Genomic DNA, 20,408 nt, shown 5'->3' with positions numbered 1-20,408 from the left:
TTAAAGAGGGTCGCTGCCTAGCCATGCCAACCCTCTGCAGTGTGTGCCTGCTTTTCCTCTGGCAGACGCACTTATAAATAGACATGAGGGTGGCGTGGCATGAGGGCAGCTGAAGGCTGGGCAGGGACAATTTGGTGTACGCTGTGGACACTGTCGTGCGGGGGGGGGGGGGTTGGGCAGCATGTAACCCAGGAGAAGTGGCAGCCAAGTGTCATGCAGGCAGTGATTGTGCTTTGTTGGAGGTAGTGTGGTGCTTAGCTAAGGTATGCCATGCTAATGAGGGCTTTTCAGAAGTAAAAGTTGTTGGGAGGGGGGGGGGGGCACTCTTGCCGGTATTGTGGCTTACTAGTGGGACCTGTGAACTTGAGATGCAGCCCAACATGTAGCCCCTCGCCTGCCCTATCCGTTGCTGTGTCGTTCCCATCACTTTCTTGAATTGCCCAGATTTTCACACAGGAAAACCTTAGCGAGCATCGGCGAAATACAAAAATGCTCGGGTCGCCCATTGACTTCAATGGGGTTCGTTACGCGAAACAAACCCTCGAGCATCGCGATAATTTCGTTCCGAGTAACGAGCACCCGAGCATTTTGGTGCTCGCTCATCTCTAATCTTGATCAAGTATATCTTATCTCATATCTATCTATTCATCTATGTATATCCTATCTCATATCCATCTATCCATATGTCTATATCTTATCTCATATCTATTTATATATCTATTCACCTATGTATCTCCTATCTCATATCCATCTAACATCATATCTATCTATCTCTCTCCTATCTCATATCTATCTATATGTGTATATCTTATCTTATCTCATCTCATATCTATCTATTCATCTATGTATCTCATATCCATCTAACATCATATCTATCTATCTATATCCTATCTCATATCTATATATCTATCTTTCTATATCCTATCCTAGTTCCTATCTATCTATATGCCTATATCTTATTTCATCTCATCTCATATCTATCTATTCATCTATGTATATTCTCATATCCATCTAAAATCATATCTATCTAACTCCTATCTATATGTCTATATCTTATCTAATATCTATTTATATATCTATTCATCTATGTGTGTCCTATCTCATATCCATCTAACATCATATCTATCTAGCTATATCCTATCTCATATCTATCTATCTATCCATCTATCGCTGGTATAAGTTATACATCTCCCTGGATTTACTGTATATAATTTTACTCTTAAGGCCCCTTGCACACGGGCAGAAACTCTGCGGCGGGTATATCCATCTATCTATATGTCTATATCTTATCTCATCTCATATCTATCCGTGTATCTTATATCCATCTAAGATCATATCTATCTATCTATCGCTGGTATAAGTTATACAATCCCTGGATTTACTGCATATAATTTCACTCTAAAGGCCCCTTGCACACAGGCGGAAACTCTGTAGCGGGACTTCCCGCAGAATTTCCTCCTGTGCCCGCCTGCATAGGATTGCATTACAAAACGCAATCCTATGCAAACGGCTGCGATTTGTCCGCGTGAAAACACACGAGGAAAGCAAATCGCAGCACATTCAATTTCTGTGTGGGTCTTGCGAAGGCCTGCACAGAAATGTCACTGCCGGCTCCGCTCTGCACATGCGCCGGCTGGGCGGTAGCCAGCACATCACAGAGCAGGCGCGGAGGAAGGTGAGCCGCACTGGTCACTGCAGTGGAGCGGGTCGGAGAATTCTCGCAGCGGGATCCGACCCAGCTGTCTGCAGGCGGCCTTACACACAATTTAAAAAAAAATAAAACCACATGCAGTTTTTGATTGTGTCTGCAGCTCCTTAATAACATTTGTGGTCTTTAAATACCGCATGCAGGTTTTTTATGTGTTTTTCTTAATTTTTGCTCTAAAGTACAACAAAAACATGAACCACCCTAAGGCCGCTCTCACACGTGTTCAGAAAATGCAGCTTAAAAATCATGGCATTTTTATTGGAATTTCGAGCAGAGTTTTCGAACACAGGTTACAGCGTTTGACAGCACTTTTTAAAGCACCCCATCATTGTGAGGAGGTGTGTTAAAAACCACGAAAACGCAAAAATAGAACAGACGGCTCTCAAAAATTGCGGTGTTAGAAACACCATGTTTGAGCGCAAGTTTGAGTAACCTCATTAAATTAATGTACCGTGGTTAGTACAGCGCTCGGACACCATGCTAATAGCAGTAAAAAGCGGTGTGTGTGAGAGTGGCCTGCGGAGCTACAAACAAATTTCAAAGATCATGCATGCAGCACAATTTAGGTATGGGTACGGGGGAGTGTGGGGTGGAGGCCCGGGGGGGGGGGGGCCCGAGCTGAACTTATGCACCCAAGCCCCTGAGCCTTTAGGTACGCCCCTGGGTGTGCCAGTATTTATAAATTCCCTACATCATACAGTAGGTTGTCAAACAAGCATATTTGTTAAGCTATACAAAGATAATTTGTATTTTTTAAAAATTTCACGGATGGCAGTATGTTGATATATGTCATTTTCTTCTAGGTTTCTGGACTATCTTTCGGATTTGTGTGTATCAAATCATATTGCAATCCCAGTAACTCAAGAGCTCATTTGTAAGTGCGTTTTAGATCCCAAAAACAGTGATATCCTCATAAAGACAGAGTAAGTACCCTCTTCAATGAAAGGCAGTTTGATGTACACTAAACTGGTTTTACAGTATGTTTGTTTGCAACAGTTTCTACTGTACATGTAAGATGAGTAGGCTGTCTCCATTTTTTCCTCCAATCGGGTAAAGTGGTTTCTCATGTAAGCAAGTTTTCCCCTATCCACAGGATAGGACATAACTTGCCAACTGATGGTGATTCAACCGCTAGTATCCTCACCAGTTATAAGATATCAACCCAGGCGCATCCTAAAGTTTTAATAGTGGTTGCCACACATGCATGCCATTACGCCAATTACTTCAATGGGACTGCCGGAGATAGCCGAGCACTTGAATTCGCTATATACAGTTCTCTCATTGAACTGAATGTGACGACAATTCCGAGGGCAGACCAGCAAGGTCGACTTAGTTCAGGCTCCCTGGATCCTGCTCTTTACGCAAAATGGAGCACAAAAAGCACCCTGCAAGCCTAACACACCTTAACACACCTTGCTGCCACTATTGACTGTTTCTGACAGGTAGGTCAGCCACCACACACACACACAATGGATCCCTTATAGCGTTCAAGGAAGACTAGTAAAGTTTAAATCTTTATTCTAGAAAAAGAGGTAGTAGGAACTAAATTAAAAAAAATACACAAAAAATGATTTACATAAGAGGGTAAGGATAAAGGCAATGAATATTAAGAAGTTCAACCCAGCTAGTCCAGAATGATGGCAAGATGACACGCTGGGTGACCATTTACCAATATAATCATACCACAGCGATAACCAGTTTCAGCATGGAAATTAGAGCTTATGTATATATGCTGTTTTAAATGTAATTCTGAAGGAAAGTTGAGGAGCAAGACATACTCATCACACGCTAAAATGTTTTTACACAAATGCACAGAGCATGGAAAACAAACAAGGAGAATTAGAGCTCCTAACACAGGTAAAGAAATATGATGTCATAGGCATTACAGAAACTTGGTGGAATGATACACATGATTGGAATGCAAGGCTTGAATGATACAACTTATTTATAAGAAACAGACCTAATAAAAGAGGAGGGGGCATTGCATTGTATTTTAGGAAACCATACATTCGCCACAGAGATTCAAACTTCAGAGCATGGTAGTTCTGTAGAAACGGTTTGGATAAGAATACAAGCAGAGAACAACAGAAAGAACAACATTATAAGCATTTAATATAGGCCACCTGGAAAAGCAGAAGATATGGATGAACTCTTTCTACATCAGATGGCCAAGTTTGTTAAAAAGTATGACATAGTGATTATGGGAGACTTTAACTATCCGGACATTTGTTGGGAATGTCTCCTTGGCAAAAGAAAGGGGTCCAACAGATGCGTATCAACTCTTGTTGACAAATGTATCTACTAAATACATACAAAAAGGAGAAAAAATATATTTATCAAATGGAAAGTGGAGGCATATCTAAAGAAGAATATAACAGTCTGCAGAAACTGTAGGGCAAGTGTCAGAAAAACTAAAGCTAATAATAATGAATTGCGGCTTGCAAGAGAGGCCAAAAACAATTTAAAAAATGAATTTCGGGGTATGTCAAAAGCAAAGTCAAAGATGCGATAGGATATTTACAAAATGAAAATGTTGAGAAGGCTGAACTTTTAAATTTCTATTTTGTATCTGTTTTCTCCCAGAAAGTAAATGTAACATCAGCTGATTTTCCCTGTGCTACTGGGGAAATAAGAGAATGCAGGGTATCTATAAATAGAGAGATGATTAGGGAACACTTGGCTAACTTAAACAAATTCAATTATCCAAGGCCAGATGAATTACATCCTAGGATACCAAAGGAGGCAACAGAAGTAATTGCTGAACCGCTCGTTGAAATCTTTGAAAATTTTTGGAGAACAGTAGGAATCCCAGAAGATTAGAGAAGGGCAAATGTTGTCCCTATCTTCAAAAAAGGGAAGAAGGTGGACCCAGGAAACTACAGGCCTGTGAGCCTAACTTGTGATTGTACTCAGAGTGGTCCTAAATAGCTATGCATCCAAATGGAAGAATGTATCAAGTGGGGTACCACAATGCCCTGCCTGGGCCCAGTGTTCAACATTTTTAGAAATGATCTAGAGGAAGGAATTGATGAGAAACTGATCAAGTTTGCCAACCACGCAAACCTAGGGGGGATGGCTAACACTAGAGAGAAGAGAGAGGATTCAAAAAGATCTGGACAAGCTTGAAAAGTGTATGCCGACTAACAGAATTGTATTTAACAAGGAAAAATGCAAAGTACTACATCTGGGCAAGAAGAATTAAAATAGCACATACAGAATGGGAGGAATTGAGCTAAACAGCAGCATATGTCAAAAAGACTTGGATATATTAATAGATCATAGATTGAACATTAGTCAACAGTGTGATGCAGCAGCAAAAAATGGGCAAACACAATTCTGGGATGTATTAAGAGAAGCATAGAATCTAGATCATGTGAGGTAATTTTTCCTCTCTACTCTTCCTTAGTCAGACATCATCTGGAATACTGTGTCTAGCTCTGGGCCCCCACCCCACCCCCGATTTTAAAAATGACATAGACAAACTGGAGCAAGTTCAGAGAACAGCTACCAGGATGGTGAGCAGTCTGCAAATCATGTCCTATGAGGAACAGTTAAAGGATCTGGGAATTTTTAGCTTGCAAAAAAGAAGGCTGAGAAGAGACTTAATAGCTGTTTACAAATATCTGAAGGGCTGTCACAGTGCAGAGGGATCAGCTCTATTCTCACTTGCATAAGGAAAGACTAGAAGCAATGGGATGAAACTGAAAGGGAGAAGACACAAATTAGATATTAGAAAAAAACTTACTGACAGTGAGGGTGATCAATGAGTGTAATATGTTGCCATGAGAGGTGGTGAGTTCTCCTTCAATGGAAGTCTTCAAACACAGGGTGGACAGACATCTGATTTAGTGACTCCTGCATTAAGCAGATGGTTGCACCAGATGACCATGGAGGTCCCTTCCAACTCAATCATTTTATGATTCTTAATTCTGTATATTTTTCAGAGCTGGAACTTTAGTAGTCTTCCAGCTGTATTCAGACCACTCTAGTTGGCCACCATCTGATACATTTGATATCTAAGTCAAGGGGTTATTTTCTTATCACTATTTTCTATGCTATGCGAAAAGATGAAAGAAATCGTGTACAGCATATTTGCGTATACAGGCAGTTGGTGGGGTTCTTTGGACACACTATCCAACCTTAGGGCTCCTTCACAATGGAGGTTGTGATATCACCATGGCAAAATCGCATATGTGTTATTCTTGTATATTCTCATTTAGTGGGTGAACATAAATAGGTAATACCTAAGATTAGGATAAAAGGTGCAGTTGAGGTCTCAGTTTTCTTACATTCATAATTTTTTTTAATTAATTTCCATAATTAATGATGGCCCCAGTATAATGCTTCAAAGTACTGTATTGTTTGAGACTACAAACTTAGGTTTTCACTGAACAAGACATTTTTGCCTTCATAGTTAAAACCTCGAATTTGAGGATATTTAGTGCTAATATTTTAAATTTAATTTGCATGTAAATTTCAATAAGTCATTTATAAATGATTTATAGCATACTTCTAGCCCCACCAGATTAAAAGGGTTGTCCCACTTCTAAATATTGATGGTCTATCCTGAGGGCGCCCACCCACTGGCGTTTTTTTTCCCTGCGAAATTCGCAGTATTTTTTTCTCTGCAGGGGTCTATGGGACTTGTAATGTTAAAATCGCGATCGCGCAAAATCGTGATTTCGCGGTAAATTGCGATTTTGCGCGATCGCGATTTTAACATTACAAGTCCCATAGACCCCTGCAGAGAAAAAAATGCTGCGAATTTCGCAGGGAAAAAAAAACGCCAGTGGGTGGGCGCCCTAAGAAGCAAAACAGCTCTGTACACCAGTCTGCTACTGAAAAGTTATCAATAGCCAGAAGAGAATATTAAAGAGATTATCTCATATCTACTCGATTGTTGTGACTGCATTTAAGTGTAATCCCGTCGATATGTAATAGTAATTATGAGTTTTATAAGTTGTTTGTTTTTTAAAATCCAATATGGATTAAAAATGTATGTTGTACTATTTTGGAAGGCTAAGACCAGTAAAAGAGTTGTCCCAGTCTCCAGAATATATGAGTATTGAGTACTGTGAAGAGGAAGTCTGGCTAGTGTGGTTAGACAAGAACAATGATATCCATGAGAAGAGCATCCGGCAGTTATCACAGGAGGCAAGGGCTGGAAATGTCCATGATGAAAATGTATTGACATATTATCGGTAAGCTTGCCTTTATTGTACAGCTATGGTTTTCTTGCATGCCATGTATACAAATGTTCTAACATTTTTCTTTCTGACTTTTATCCATACTGCTTGCATACTTACCATTCTTATTATTTATGCTGGCTTTCGAATTGAAGTGGTTTCCATTTTTTATCACTATTCCACAGTTACCAACTGAAACTTTTTGCACGAATGTGCCTGGACCGTCAGTACCTGGCTATCCATGAAATCTCCAAGCAACTGAGTGTTGACCTGATCTTCCTTTGTATGGCTGATGAAATGCTTCCTTTTGAGATCAGAGCTTCTTTTTGTCATCTTATGCTGCATGTTCATGTTGACAGAGATCCTCAAGAACTAGTGACTCCAGTAAAGTATGCCCGTTTGTGGACTGAAATCCCTACAAGCATCACCATTAAAGAGTAAGGAAATTATATTTACATGATAATAACATAGTAACATAGTAACATAGTATGTAAGGCTGAATGAAGACAATGTCCATCTAGTCCAGCCTGTCAATCCTCCTGTGTTGATCCAGAGGAAGGCAAAAAACCCCAAGGCCAGAAGCCAATTAGCCCTTTTGGGGAAAAAATTCCTTCCCGACTCCCTAATGGCAATCAGACTGTTCCCTGGATCAACCCCTAATAGTTCCTACCTGCCTGTAAACCCGGATTGACACTTAACCTAATATTTATATCCTGTAATATCCTTCTTCTTCAGAAAGACATTAAGTCCCCTTTTAAACTCCTCTATGGATTTTGCCATCACCACTTCCTCCGGTAGAGAGTTCCACAGTCTAACTGCTCTTACAGTAAAGAATCCCCTTCTATGTTGGTGATGAAACCTACTTTCCTCCAATCGTAGTGGGTGTCCTCTTGTTACCGTCGTGGTCCTTGGTGTAAACAGATCGCGGGAGAGATCCATGTGTTGTCCCCTCATGTACTTATACATGGTTATTTGGTCGCCTCTTAACCTTCTTTTTTCAAGAGTAAATAGTCCCAATTTGGATAGCCGCTCTGGGTATTCCAGTCCCGTCATTCCATGTATTAGTTTGGTTGCCCTTCTTTGAACCCCCTCAAGCACTGTGACATCTTTCCTGAGCACCGGTGACCAGAATTGTACGCAGTATTCCATGTGAGGCCTGACAAGTGCCTTATATAATGGAAGGATGATGTTCTCGTCCTCCGCCCCTATACCTCTTTTAATGCACCCCAAGACTTTATTTGCCTTTGCAGCAGCTGACTGGCATTGGTTACTCCAGTTTAGTCTATTATCCACTAATACCCCCAGATCCTTTTCCATATCACTTTTCCCTAGTGGTACCCCATTAAGTAAATATTGGTGACATCCGTTTCTCCTGCCCATGTGCATAGTCTTACATTTTTCAACATTGAACTTCATTTGCCATTTTCCTGCCCAAGCCCCCATCTTATCCAGGTCCGTTTGTAGCCGCACATTGTCCTCCGTTGCATTAATTATATTGTATAATTTTGTGTCATCTGCAAATATTGATATTTTGCTGTGCAGCCCCTCTATCAGGTCATTGATAAATATGTTGAACAGAGTGGGGCCTAATACTGAACCCTGTGGCACCCCGCTAGCGACTGTGGTCCAATCAGAGTACGCACCATTTATTACCACCCTCTGCTTTCTATCATTGAGCCAATTTTTTACCCACGTACACACGTTTTCGCCCATAATTGTTATATAAATTTAAATAGGTGACCCGCATGAAGACAACCCCTGTCGTTATGTCCTATTAAAGTATATAGATGTCATAGACGTGAACTCTGCTCAGGACCTCACTTTGACAGAATATTTGAGCAGATTGTTCGTGTATTACTGTCAGCATTTTAAATGTAAAATTGTGCAAATCTAGCACTGATTTTAATATCTAATATGTTGCTCAGTTCATCTGTTGTTGATAGCTGTATTGCATAGTATTCCATTGTCTATTTATTTTATTTTGCTTACATACAGTTATGACTCCAACCTGAATGATTCAAGAGATGATAAGAAAAATAAGTTCACAAACACAATGGAATTTGTTGAAGATTATCTGAACACTGTTGTCAGTGAAGCTATGCCTTTTGCTAATGAGGAAAAGAACAAGCTAACATTTGAGGTAATTTTATAATTTGCATATTAAAGACAATTATGTCACTTACTGAAGACTATGAGAGGAATTTATTACTGACATTTCACATCCTAAACTTAAAGGGGTTGTCCTGCGCCAAAACGGTTTTTTTTTTTTTTCAACCCCCCCCCCCCCCCCCCCCGTTCGGCGCGAGACAACCCCGATGCAGGGACTGAAAAAAAGAACAGCACAGCGCTTACCTGAATCCCCGCGCTCTGGTGACTTCTATACTTACCGGTTGAAGATGGCCGCCGGGGTCTGCTCCCTCCGTGGACCGCAGCTCTTCTGTGCGGTCCATTGCCGATTCCAGCCTCCTGATTGGCTGGAATCGGCACGTGACGGGGCGGAGCTACACGGAGCCCCATTGAGAAGATAAGAAGACCCGGACTGCGCAAGCGCATCTAATTTGGCCATTCGACCATTTTAGACGGCGAAAATTAGACGGGCTCCATGGAGACGAGGACGCCAGCAACGGAGCAGGTAAGTGAAAAACTTTTTATAACTTCTGTATGGCTCATAATTAATGCACAATGTACATTACAAAGTGCATTATTATGGCCATACAGAAGTGTATAGACCCACTTGCTGCCGCGGGACAACCCCTTTAAAGAAGTTGTCCAGTTGTAAACTACTGATGGCCTGTACTCTTGCATTGATCTGTTTACTGCAGGATGCAGACAGCTCTTTTCTCACTGCAGTGGCCTGGCTTGGAATTACAGGCAAAGTTGCAATACCAGGTCAAGGGGAATGAAGCTGTCTGCTTCCTGCAGAAATCCACTCAGTACACAAACACACTGGCTTGGCAAACAGCTTTTTAGAGGGGTCCCTGGGTGACAATCCCCCATTGATCTACTTATGGCCTATCCTGCAAATAGGCCATCATTCGTTTACAACTGGATAAATTGTTAATAATTTGTGTATCTTTTTTGAGCGTAGTTTAGATTGAGGAGCATACATTTTAATAAGTTAGTGCATCTTTTGCTGTTCGTGTGCCAGAAATTCAAATCTGTGGCAGATATTAGCTGGCATGGATCTGTGCTATAATTTACACCAGTTTCGGATTTAAATTATAATTTCCTAGGGCACAGTAGGCCCAATCCCCTGTGCTCAGCACAAAAAGTTGCAGATTATTGTGCAGTTGTGGTGTGCGCCATAGCTTTTTACTTTTTTATGTTACAATAGTGTAGCATAGCTCTTGATAAAGTCCCCCCTATGTTTTACATGTTGTGTATGTAATATCCATACCACTTCATTAAATGGCTCCTAGACCTTCTTTAAACTGACATCACCAGTATTCTGCATTCATCAAACAAGCCAACACCATAGACTTTATAATTGCAGACTTTATATAAACTCCATTTTCATTTTCTAAATATTTATAGACTTAGTCACCCAAGTGATCGAGAAGTCCATATATTTGCAGGCCAAGGATATTAGGCAGATGCAATTTGAAAGTATCATCTCACCTTCCGTCGCTGCTAGTTGTTTCATATGAATGTAATGTCGGTTTGCAGTGTAGTATACTCACGTCCTACCACTCGGTCTTGGTGGTCACACTTGGCTGAGACAATTGATATGGAGGGAAAAGGACGTATTGCGAGTATACACCGTGACTTCTTTATTGAAAAGACGCGTTTCGATTCACAGAATCTTGATCACTTCTCAACGTGTCCTCAAAACCAAAAGTTATAAACATTATCAAAAAGTTATATAAATATTGTAACTGCAATTAATTAAGACAGCATATTGTTAATTTATATTATGCTGTCACAAATGTTTCATAGTATTATATTTCTAATATATATTATTAGTAGTGATATTAACGTTCATGAAGATCCAGCATATTAGATACATGATAACGGCTGTACTTTTATTATTAATTCAATAAAGATATGAATGATATACTAATATATGCTAAAGATGTATAAGATGGCATAATCAAATATCCACACCACATTAGCCTTAACCAATAAAATAGATGTTCATAATGTCACGATCTACAACACTGTCCAGGAAACACATTGTATAAATATGAAGAATTTCACAGGAAAATGGTTTCAATTCCAAATATTGGATTACCACTAGTTAATATGATATCCAAAAAAGGTAATAGGAAAAAAAAAAAATAATAATTGATATATAAATCAAATCATTTTGCATATTCATAGCTTTCGGAATACGTGTGCAACATTATAATTCAATATCCTTCCTTCTTTAAGAGTTCTACTCGATCAACCTGCATTTTCTGTTTGTTATGAATTATATCTATACCATAATAAATAGAGATGAGCGAGTGTACTCGTCCGAGCTTGATACTCGTTCGAGTAATAGGGTGTTCGAGATGCTCGTTACTCGAGACGAGCACCACGCGATGTTCGAGTTACTTTCACTTTCATCTCTGAGACATTAGCGCGCTTTTCTGGCCAATAGAAAGACAGGGAAGGCATTACAACTTCCTCCTGTGATGTTCCAGCCCTATACCACCCCCCTGCAGTGAGTGGCTGGGGAGATCAGGTGTCACCTGAGTATTTAAATCTGCCCCGCCCGCGGCTCGCCACAGATGCATTCTGACAGAGATCAGGGACAGTGCTGCTGCTGCTATAGGGAGAGCGTTAGGAGTTATTTTAGGCTTGAAGAACCCCAACGGTCCTTCTTAGGGCCACATCTGACCGTGTGCAGTACTGTTAAGGCTGCTGTGAGCAGTGTTGCACATTTTTTTTTTTTTGTATATCGGGCGTGCAGAGCATTGCGTCCTTAGTCTGCAGTAATTTTACATAGTATAGGGCCAGTACTGGTGAGGCAGGGAAAGAGATATACTGTCTATATAGGCAGTGGGCTTTTTCAAACAAATTTGGGAAAAATACTATCTTTGGGCTGCCTGTGACCGTCTTGAGTGTACTGCGTCTCTGCTGGGGGTAGTAGTCCTAATTATTACGCAGCTAAGTGTTACAGCAGGCGTGCGCAAAATTGTTTCCTGGCTCTGCGTTGCCCGTTACATCACCGTCGTCATCCCGTCCAGAGGGAAACAGTATACATATATACGCTGCCTACAGTATCTGTCTGCTGTCTCAGCTCAGCCTTTAAAAAAATAGAAGCAAAATACTTAAGGCCTACTAGTGGCCTTTGGACACTTGACTGCTTCTGCGCTGTGAATTCCACTAGCTCAGTCATACGCACCTACGTCTCACTACAGGCTTGCGCAAAATTCTTTCCTGGCTCTGCTGTGCGTTCCGTAAGCGAAGTCAGCCTCCAACCACAGGCCAATAAGCGGCACATTTAATTACAGCGTTCTGTTTCTGCACTACTGGTAATACACCATGCTGAGGGGTAGGCCTAGAGGACGTGGGCGCGGGCGAGGACGCGGAGGCCCAAGTCAGGGTGTGGGCACAGGCCGAGCTCCTGATCCAGGTGTATCGCAGCCGACTGCTGCGGGATTAGGAGAGAGGCACGTTTCTGGCGTCCCCAGATTAATCTCACAATTAATGGGTCCACGAGGTAGACCTTTATTAGAAACTGAGCAGTGTGAGCAGGTCCTGTCGTGGACGGCAGAAAGTGCCACTGAGATCCAACCCCGCTCTGAGGACACAGGCACGACCGTCTCCCGGCCTGCACCCACACCCTCACCTCCGCTGTCCTTGGCCCCATCCAGCAATGTCTCTCAGCGCACCGTCCAGCCGTCACTAGCGCACGTGTTTGAGCGCAAGCGCAAGTACGCAGCCACGCACCCGCACGCTCAAGCGTTAAACGTGCACATAGCCAAATTGATCAGCCTGGAGATGCAGCCGTATAGGCTTGTGGAAACGGAGGCTTTCAAAAATATGGTGGCAGCGGCCCCGCGCTACTCGATTCCCAGTCGCCACTACTTTTCCCGATGTGCCGTCCCAGCCCTGCACGACCATGTCTCCCGCAACATTGTACGCGCCCTCACCAACGCGGTTACTGCCAAGGTCCACTTAACAACGGACACGTGGACAAGCACAGGCGGGCAGGGCCACTATATCTCCCTGACGGCACATTGGGTGAATTTAGTGGAGGCTGGGACCGAGTCAGAGCCTGGGACCGCTCACGTCCTACCCACCCCCAGAATTGCGGGTCCCAGCTCAGTGCTGGTATCTGCGGCGGTGTATGCTTCCTCCACTAATCCAGCCTCCTCCTCCTACGCAACCTCTGTCTCGCAATCAAGATGTGTCAGCAGCAGCACGTCGCCAGCAGTCGGTGTCGCACGGCGTGGCAGCACAGCGGTGGCCAAGCGTCAGCAGGCCATGCTGAAACTACTCAGCTTAGGAGAGAAGAGGCACACGGCCCACGAACTGCTGCAGGGTCTGACAGAGCAGACCGACCGCTGGCTTTCGCCGCTGAGCCTCCAACCGGGCATGGTCGTGTGTGACATCGGCCATAACCTGTTGGCGGCTCTGCAGCTCGGTAGCCTCACGCCAGTGTCTATGTATTAAAAACCCCAGTCAGACTGGGGCATGCAGTGTGGGACGAAGACCACCTGCATTTAATCGGACGTTAACTGAGCTGTGATGGGCAATGCAATGGGATATATTTATGTACCGCCGGTGGCTTCCTGGGACCCACCCATACTGTCGGTCCACACGGAGTTGTAACTCCATGTGTACACTTCTAAAGAACCCCAGTCTGACTGGGGCATGCAGTGTGGGCCGAAGACCACCTGCATTTAATCGGACGTTACCTCAGCTGTGATGGGCACTGCAATGGGATACATTTATGTACAGCCAGTGTGTTCCAGAGAGCCACCCATGCTGTGGGTGCACACGGAATTCCCATTTCGGAGTTGTACCTGCCTGTGACTATTTATAAAAAACCCCGGTCTGACTGGAGCATGAAGACACCTTGACAGAATGAATAGTGTGTGGCACATGGGTTCCCCATTGCTATGCCCACGTTTGCAGCTCCTGATGGAGGTGGCACAGGATTGGATTTCTCATTGCTTCTGTACAGCATTATGGGCTATCGCCCCGCCCCTTTTAAAGAGGGTCGCTGCCTAGTTGTGCCAACCCTCTGCAGTGTGTGCCTGCGGTTCCTCCTCATGGCAGACGCACTTATAAATAGACATGTGGGTGGTGTGGCTATGAGGCCAGTGTGTGGCATGAGGGCAGCTGAAGGCTGCGCAGGGACACTTTGGTGTGCGCTGTGGACACTTGGTCGGGGGGGGGGGGGTTAGGCAGCATGTTACCCAGGAGAAGTGGATTAATAGTGGGACTTGGGAACTTGAGATGCAGCCCAACATGTAGCCCCTCGCCTGCCCTATCCGTTGCTGTCGTTCCCATCACTTTCTTGAATTGCCCAGATTTTCACAAATGAAAACCTTAGTGAGCATCGGCGATATGCAAAAATGCTCGAGTCGCCCATTGACTTCAATGGGGTTCGTTACTCGAAACGAACCCTCGAGCATCGCGAAAAGTTCGTCTCGAGTAACGAGCACCCGAGCATTTTGGTGCTCGCTCATCTCTAATAATAAATTAATTTGTCTATTTTACCATCATGCTTTTCTAAAAAGTGCTTTGTGACCCCAGAATGGTTCATATTATGATTTTTTTTATAAACTTTTTTTTTTATTAGCATTTTCTGAATATTAAAACAAAAACACATCATATCTATGACACATATTGCTGTCTGCATACATACACATATTTACAGTATTTCACATATATTGCCAAAACTCGTATATATCATTCCAGATTTACAAAACAAAATCTTTATGTATTGACCTCGTCACAGATTAGGAATATTCACGTGTATGATGTAAACACTAAACACCCTTAAAGGGGTTGTCCCGAGGCAGCAAGTGGGTCTATACACTTCTGTATGGCCATAATAATGCACTTTGTAATGTACATTGTGCATTAATTATGAGCCATACAGAAGTTATAAAAAGTTTTTTACTTACCTGCTCCGTTGCTAGCGTCCTCGTCTCCATGGTGCCGACTAATTTTTGGCCTCCGATGGCCAAATTAGCCGCGCTTGCGCAGTCCGGGTCTTCAGCAGTCTTCTATGGAGCCGCTCGTGCCAGAGAGCGGCTCCGTGTAGCTCCGCCCCGTCACGTGCCGATTCCAGCCAATCAGGAGGCTGGAATCGGCAGTGGACCGCACAGAAGAGCTGCGGTCCACGAAGACAGGGGATCCCGGCGGCCATCTTCAGCGGTAAGTATTGAAGTCACCGGAGCGCGGGGATTAAGGTAAGCGCTCCGGTAAACTTTCTTTACTTCCCTGCATCGGGGTTGTCTCGCGCCGAACGGGGGGGGGGGTTGAAAAAAAACAAAACCCGTTTCGGCGCGGGACAACCCCTTTAAGAAAAAAAAATAAAATCGTAACATAAACTCTTATTAACTTCTAAACTTAATAGTTCTTCTAAATAAAAGGTGGAGAGTTACTAGTGTGTCATCATGTATCTTCTTGTTTCTTTACTAGCTGGTTTAAGACAGCATTTATTCACCATTTAAGGTTTTAATTTTCTTTTCAATTGATCATCTCCCGGAGAGCGATTTTCCTATATGGTCAAAGACTATTGACAATGTTATTTTTAATTTCCCAGAAACTTCTCCATAAAGGCCTGCCATTTGAAAAAAAAAAATAAAAAAAATATAGGAGCTTTAGATTCTGCACACTTTTCCGTCTCCAATCTTTCCATTTGCCAAAGGTGCCCTAACTGTTGCAGTATATCTTACACCCCCGTGGGTTTAGCTTGCAGCCAATTGGTCAGGAAGCATCTTTTGTTTACAAAAATAATAGTGTGTGGACGAACAATTCTAATATGCTAATCGGTGAGAGAGCGAAATGTGCAGAACTGTGGTATTAACTGTATAGACATTCCCCCAATTTCACGCACCAGTAATTGAATCGCTGACCAAAATGATCTTATTGAGTTGAAATCACCCCCTATTATTTTAAGGTCAGTAGCATCAGTCAATAGTTTATCCACCTGATCATTGAAAAATATTTTATTATTGTTGTTAGGGCCATAAACGTTTATATACACATATTATGATTTTTAATGTGTCTAAGATGTTCAGAGATCCGAATTCTCAATTTATGAGCAGTACATCCAACGTAATGTATATTACAATCAACAAATGTAATAACATAAATTACATTCATGGAATTACAGTTGATATAATTTTTTATATTAAAGGTTCTTTTGTTGGTACTATCGCTAAATTGTGTGCATTTTTTGGCATGTGGGCATGTGCTGCATTTATTATTGCCGCATTTCGAAAAACCCTTATAAGAAAGCCATTTCTTGTCATCTTTACTTGAAATAAATAGACTGGGTGACAGCATATCATAAAGATTCCTACTTTTTCTAGCAACTGCCATAACTCCCTTATCCAGTATTTCATCTGTAATCTTGTCCTGACGGAGTATTGGAAGAAACTTGAAAAATAGACTCATGTTGTAATATTCCTTACTGAATGGAGTGGAAAAAATTAATCCCATGTTCGATTTATCTTTACCTCTTTTATTTTTATTGCTCCATAGTAATTCATCCCTTTTTCTCTTTTTCATTATATTGGTAGATTTTTTAAAATAATTATTACTATTGCCTCGTTTTTTTAGTCTATTAGTTATGTCTTTTTCAGTATCTGTATAGTCCCCTTGTAAGGAACATGTACGCTTTGCCCTTGTTAGTTCCCCAATGGGAATCGACCTTTTAACGGATTTAGGGTGGCTACTGTCAGCATGTAAAATTGTATTTCCTGCTGTGCTTTTGAAAAGTTTGAAATTTATTTTGCCACTAGTAGTATCTCCCATAATGTAAAGATTCAAAAAGGGTGTATTAATGTTTTTACCTTAACATACAAATCTCAAGTTAATCGAGTTGTTGTTAATAAATTCATGGAATTGCTGTAAATGTTCTGTCATTTCTTCTACCGACTCTCTAGACCATATTATGATATGATCTATGTAACGTCCATACCACACCATGCGGCTTAAAAAAGGATTTGTATCACAAAAAATATTTAACATTTCCCACCATCCCATTACCAAATTGGCAATGGTAGGTGAGAAACGAGAGCCCATGGGGGCTCCCGATATCTGTAAATAAAAAGTATTATCAAATGAAAAAAAATTGTGGTGTAGTAAAAATTCAACTGATAAAATTCTTTTACTTTTTTGGAAAAATTACTATATTGGGTCAGATGGTATTCGACCGCAGATATAGCCGCATGGTGTGGTATGGACGAATAAAGATCAATTACATCACACAGAAACCAGCAGTACTTAGCATCCCATTTCTGTTGTTCTAATTGCTGAATTACTGACTTACTGTCAAGAAGATATCCAGGCAACCTCTTGACCAGTGGTTGCAGGGACCGATCCACCCAAGAACTTAAGCGTTCGCAGGGTGAATCGATCCCCGCAACAATGGGACGAAAACATTATGCTTTTTAGGAAGTCCGTGAAAGATAGCGATTGCAGGATTTTCAGGACACAAATATTTACTTTCCTTCTCGTCTAACACTCCCCATTCTAAACCTAATTCAATAAATACTGTAGTTTTTTCAAGCATTCACGTGTCAGGTTGTAATCCAGTTTTCTATATATATTCTCATTGGACAAAATTTTATTGACCTGTACTGCATAAAAGTTGGAATCCATTACTGTTATATTGCCCCCTTTGTCCGATTTTCTTTTTACGATATTGGTGTTCATGATCAAATCCTTTAATCCTTTTCTTTCATGTTGTGTGAGGTTGCTGTCATGATCTTTCTTCAAAATACTCTTTTCTTTTAAATTTCTTAATTCCTTCTCAAGTGTAAACTGATAATCGTCCATGTATTTGGACCGGGATTCCACTGGATAGAATTTAGAATTTGGAACGCTGTACTTGATTTTTTAAATTTCCTTTTCTGGGGTATTACCCATGATGACATCATTTTCTTTTTCCAGGTCTATCAAATCCATGATAGTTATTATTTCTCGTACGGTTTTGTTTTCAAAATCATTTTTAATCACTGGTTCTGTTGATCCATTAGCCTTATTGTGTGTTTCACATTTTAATCCTTGCTTGATCTGAAAGTGCCTTTTAACTGTCAAAGTCCTGATAAATTTGTTGATGTCCATTAGTGTGTGGAAAAGATCACTCACTATCAGGAGCAAAGGTTAAACCCCTTTTCAAAACATTCAACTGACTATTAGTCAGAATGATTAGGGATAGAACGATGACATCATTGCTTACATCTTCTTGCTCCTGTTCGGATATCTGCTCGTTTGTATGGTGCCGTCCCGTTTTTTTTTTGCATGCGATAGTTCCTTTTGCGACTAGCTTGTGTTGTAGACTCAGGACTAGAAAAGTTGCAGCTAGATGAGTCTCTTTCCGTTGTGTACCCCTCTGTGTTGGTAGTTGAAAAAGTAACTTTATTTTGTCTTCTATGTTGGTTTTCATTTTTCAATATTGATTTGTGACCTCTCTGATTAAAGTTTGTTTTCCATTCATAAACTTCATTCCTTCCTATAGTCTCTCTTGTCATGTTCAAGTTTGTTTTTCTTCACACGCATTATGCTTTCTTCCATTTTCATCAAATTATCCTTAATTTTTTAATTAATTATATCATATTCATCAGATTTTACAAGCGTAACCACCACATTCTCCAGCTCTTTGATATTCTGTTTGATATCCTCAATTTTAACTTCTTCTGTTTCCACAATTAATTTAATGAGCTCCAAAGAGCATGTGGATAGAATGTTATCCCACTTGCATTTGAATTCTTCTGAATAAATATATGTGGTGATTTTTTTTGATCCGCAAGCCCCTTGGAATCATTCCCAATTCCATATATTTTTTTAGACCATCATTAGTTTACAACTGGATAAATTGTTAATAATTTGTGTATCTTTCTTGAGCGTAGTTTAGATTGAGGAGCATACATTTTAATAAGTTAGTGCATTTTTTGCTGTTCGTGTGCCAGAAATTCAAATCTGTGGCAGATATTAGCTGGCATGGATCTGTACTATAATTTACACCAGTTTCGGATTTAAATTATAATTTCCTAGGGCACAGTAGGCCCAATCCCCTGTGCTCAGCACAAAAAGTTGCAGATTATTGTGCAGTTGTGGTGTGCGCCATAGCTTTTTACTTTTTTATGTTACAATAGTGTAGCATAGCTCTTGATAAAGTCCCCCCTATGTTTTACATGTTGTGTATGTAATATCCATACCACTTCATTAAATGGCTCCTACACCTTCTTTAAACTGACATCACTAGTATTCTGCATTCATCAAACAAGCCAACACCATAGACTTTATAATTGCAGACTTTATATAAACTCCATTTTCATTTTCTAAATATTTATAGACTTAGTCACCCAAGTGATCGAGAAGTCCATATATTTGCAGGCCAAGGATATTAGGCAGAGGCTGTAAACGTGGAGACACTCCAACAGCGGTACCCCAAAGTTTCAGGGGTTCCTCCACTTTCCTTAGGCTTTATAGAAGTCAATCTGTCTTCCAGAACAGGAGTCACAACTGAGGGTGTCATATCTCTTTTTTTTTTTTTTTTAATGAACCCTCTTAGGTGGAGCAATAGTTAGTCAGTTCCAAAGGAGAGAAAACCTCAACTCTATAGACTACTTTCCTGAAATCTGGCCCCTTAATAGCCAAAATAATCCAATATAGTGGCTCCCCTGCTTATATACAGTACTATGCAAATGTTTTAGGCAGGTTTAAAAAAATTCTGCAAAGTAAGAATGCTTTAAAAAATAACAGTATTAATAGTTCATCTCCCTCTTTCTACTATCAGTAGTTATACCTCTAGCTATACCTGCTTTCTTTGCTGCCTGACCAAACTGTGGACTTATTTTGAGGATTTTTTAAATCAGAACCCTCTAATTAGATTAGGACTCTGTGAGGATTATGTCATTACTTCCAAGATTCCTTGTTCTTCTTTACATTGGAGATCATTCTTTTTTTTTTAAACTCGTTTTATTGAAAATTAACAGCATGCCAAAACTTCCGTTCTACAAAATCACATATAAATCTCAGTTTCCTGTATAGAACAGAGTAGAAGAGAGAAGGAAAAAGAAAAAGAGAGAGCGGGGGGGGGGGGGGGGGGGGAGAAGAGATTAGGAGAGGGAGGAGAAAGGGGAAAGTTTCCCCTCGCCGTTATAGTGTGTATCCCTTGTAATGTACTCCAGAGGTGCGAAACGGGGTGGAGGGATGGAAGAAGAGACGCAGGGAAGACCCATGCAGGCAGTGGACACGTCCCAGCAGAGGCAGTACCGGACCATCCCGGTAATTGCCCGCCTGCCGCTGTGGTTTGACATGACCAGGTAGGTTCCGGATCCCTTCGCCCGTCTCCAGCCTCTGCTGACTACTGAGGTCCCCTTTGCAGAGCTAAT

The 20,408-nt window shown here is 41.4% G+C and overlaps 1 protein-coding gene across 3 annotated transcripts in view; it reads left to right on the top strand.

The window, feature by feature from the left end:
- The window catches only part of ITPR3 (inositol 1,4,5-trisphosphate receptor type 3), a 665,728-nt gene that overhangs the window by 225,505 nt on the left and 419,815 nt on the right, over positions 1-20,408 (top strand). For all 3 annotated transcript variants that reach the window (XM_066609086.1, XM_066609095.1, XM_066609083.1), the window contains 4 exons: positions 2,512-2,631; positions 6,727-6,909; positions 7,080-7,331; positions 8,890-9,034. In XM_066609086.1, the coding sequence (XP_066465183.1) occupies positions 2,512-2,631; positions 6,727-6,909; positions 7,080-7,331; positions 8,890-9,034 (700 nt within the window). The remainder of the gene's footprint in view (positions 1-2,511; positions 2,632-6,726; positions 6,910-7,079; positions 7,332-8,889; positions 9,035-20,408) is intronic.

The sequence above is a fragment of the Eleutherodactylus coqui genome, chromosome 1, assembly GCF_035609145.1.
Source record: "Eleutherodactylus coqui strain aEleCoq1 chromosome 1, aEleCoq1.hap1, whole genome shotgun sequence".
Lineage (NCBI taxonomy): Eukaryota > Metazoa > Chordata > Amphibia > Anura > Eleutherodactylidae > Eleutherodactylus > Eleutherodactylus coqui.
The sequence above is the reverse complement of the archived record's forward strand: the minus strand, read 5'-3'. Positions and strand labels throughout refer to the sequence as shown.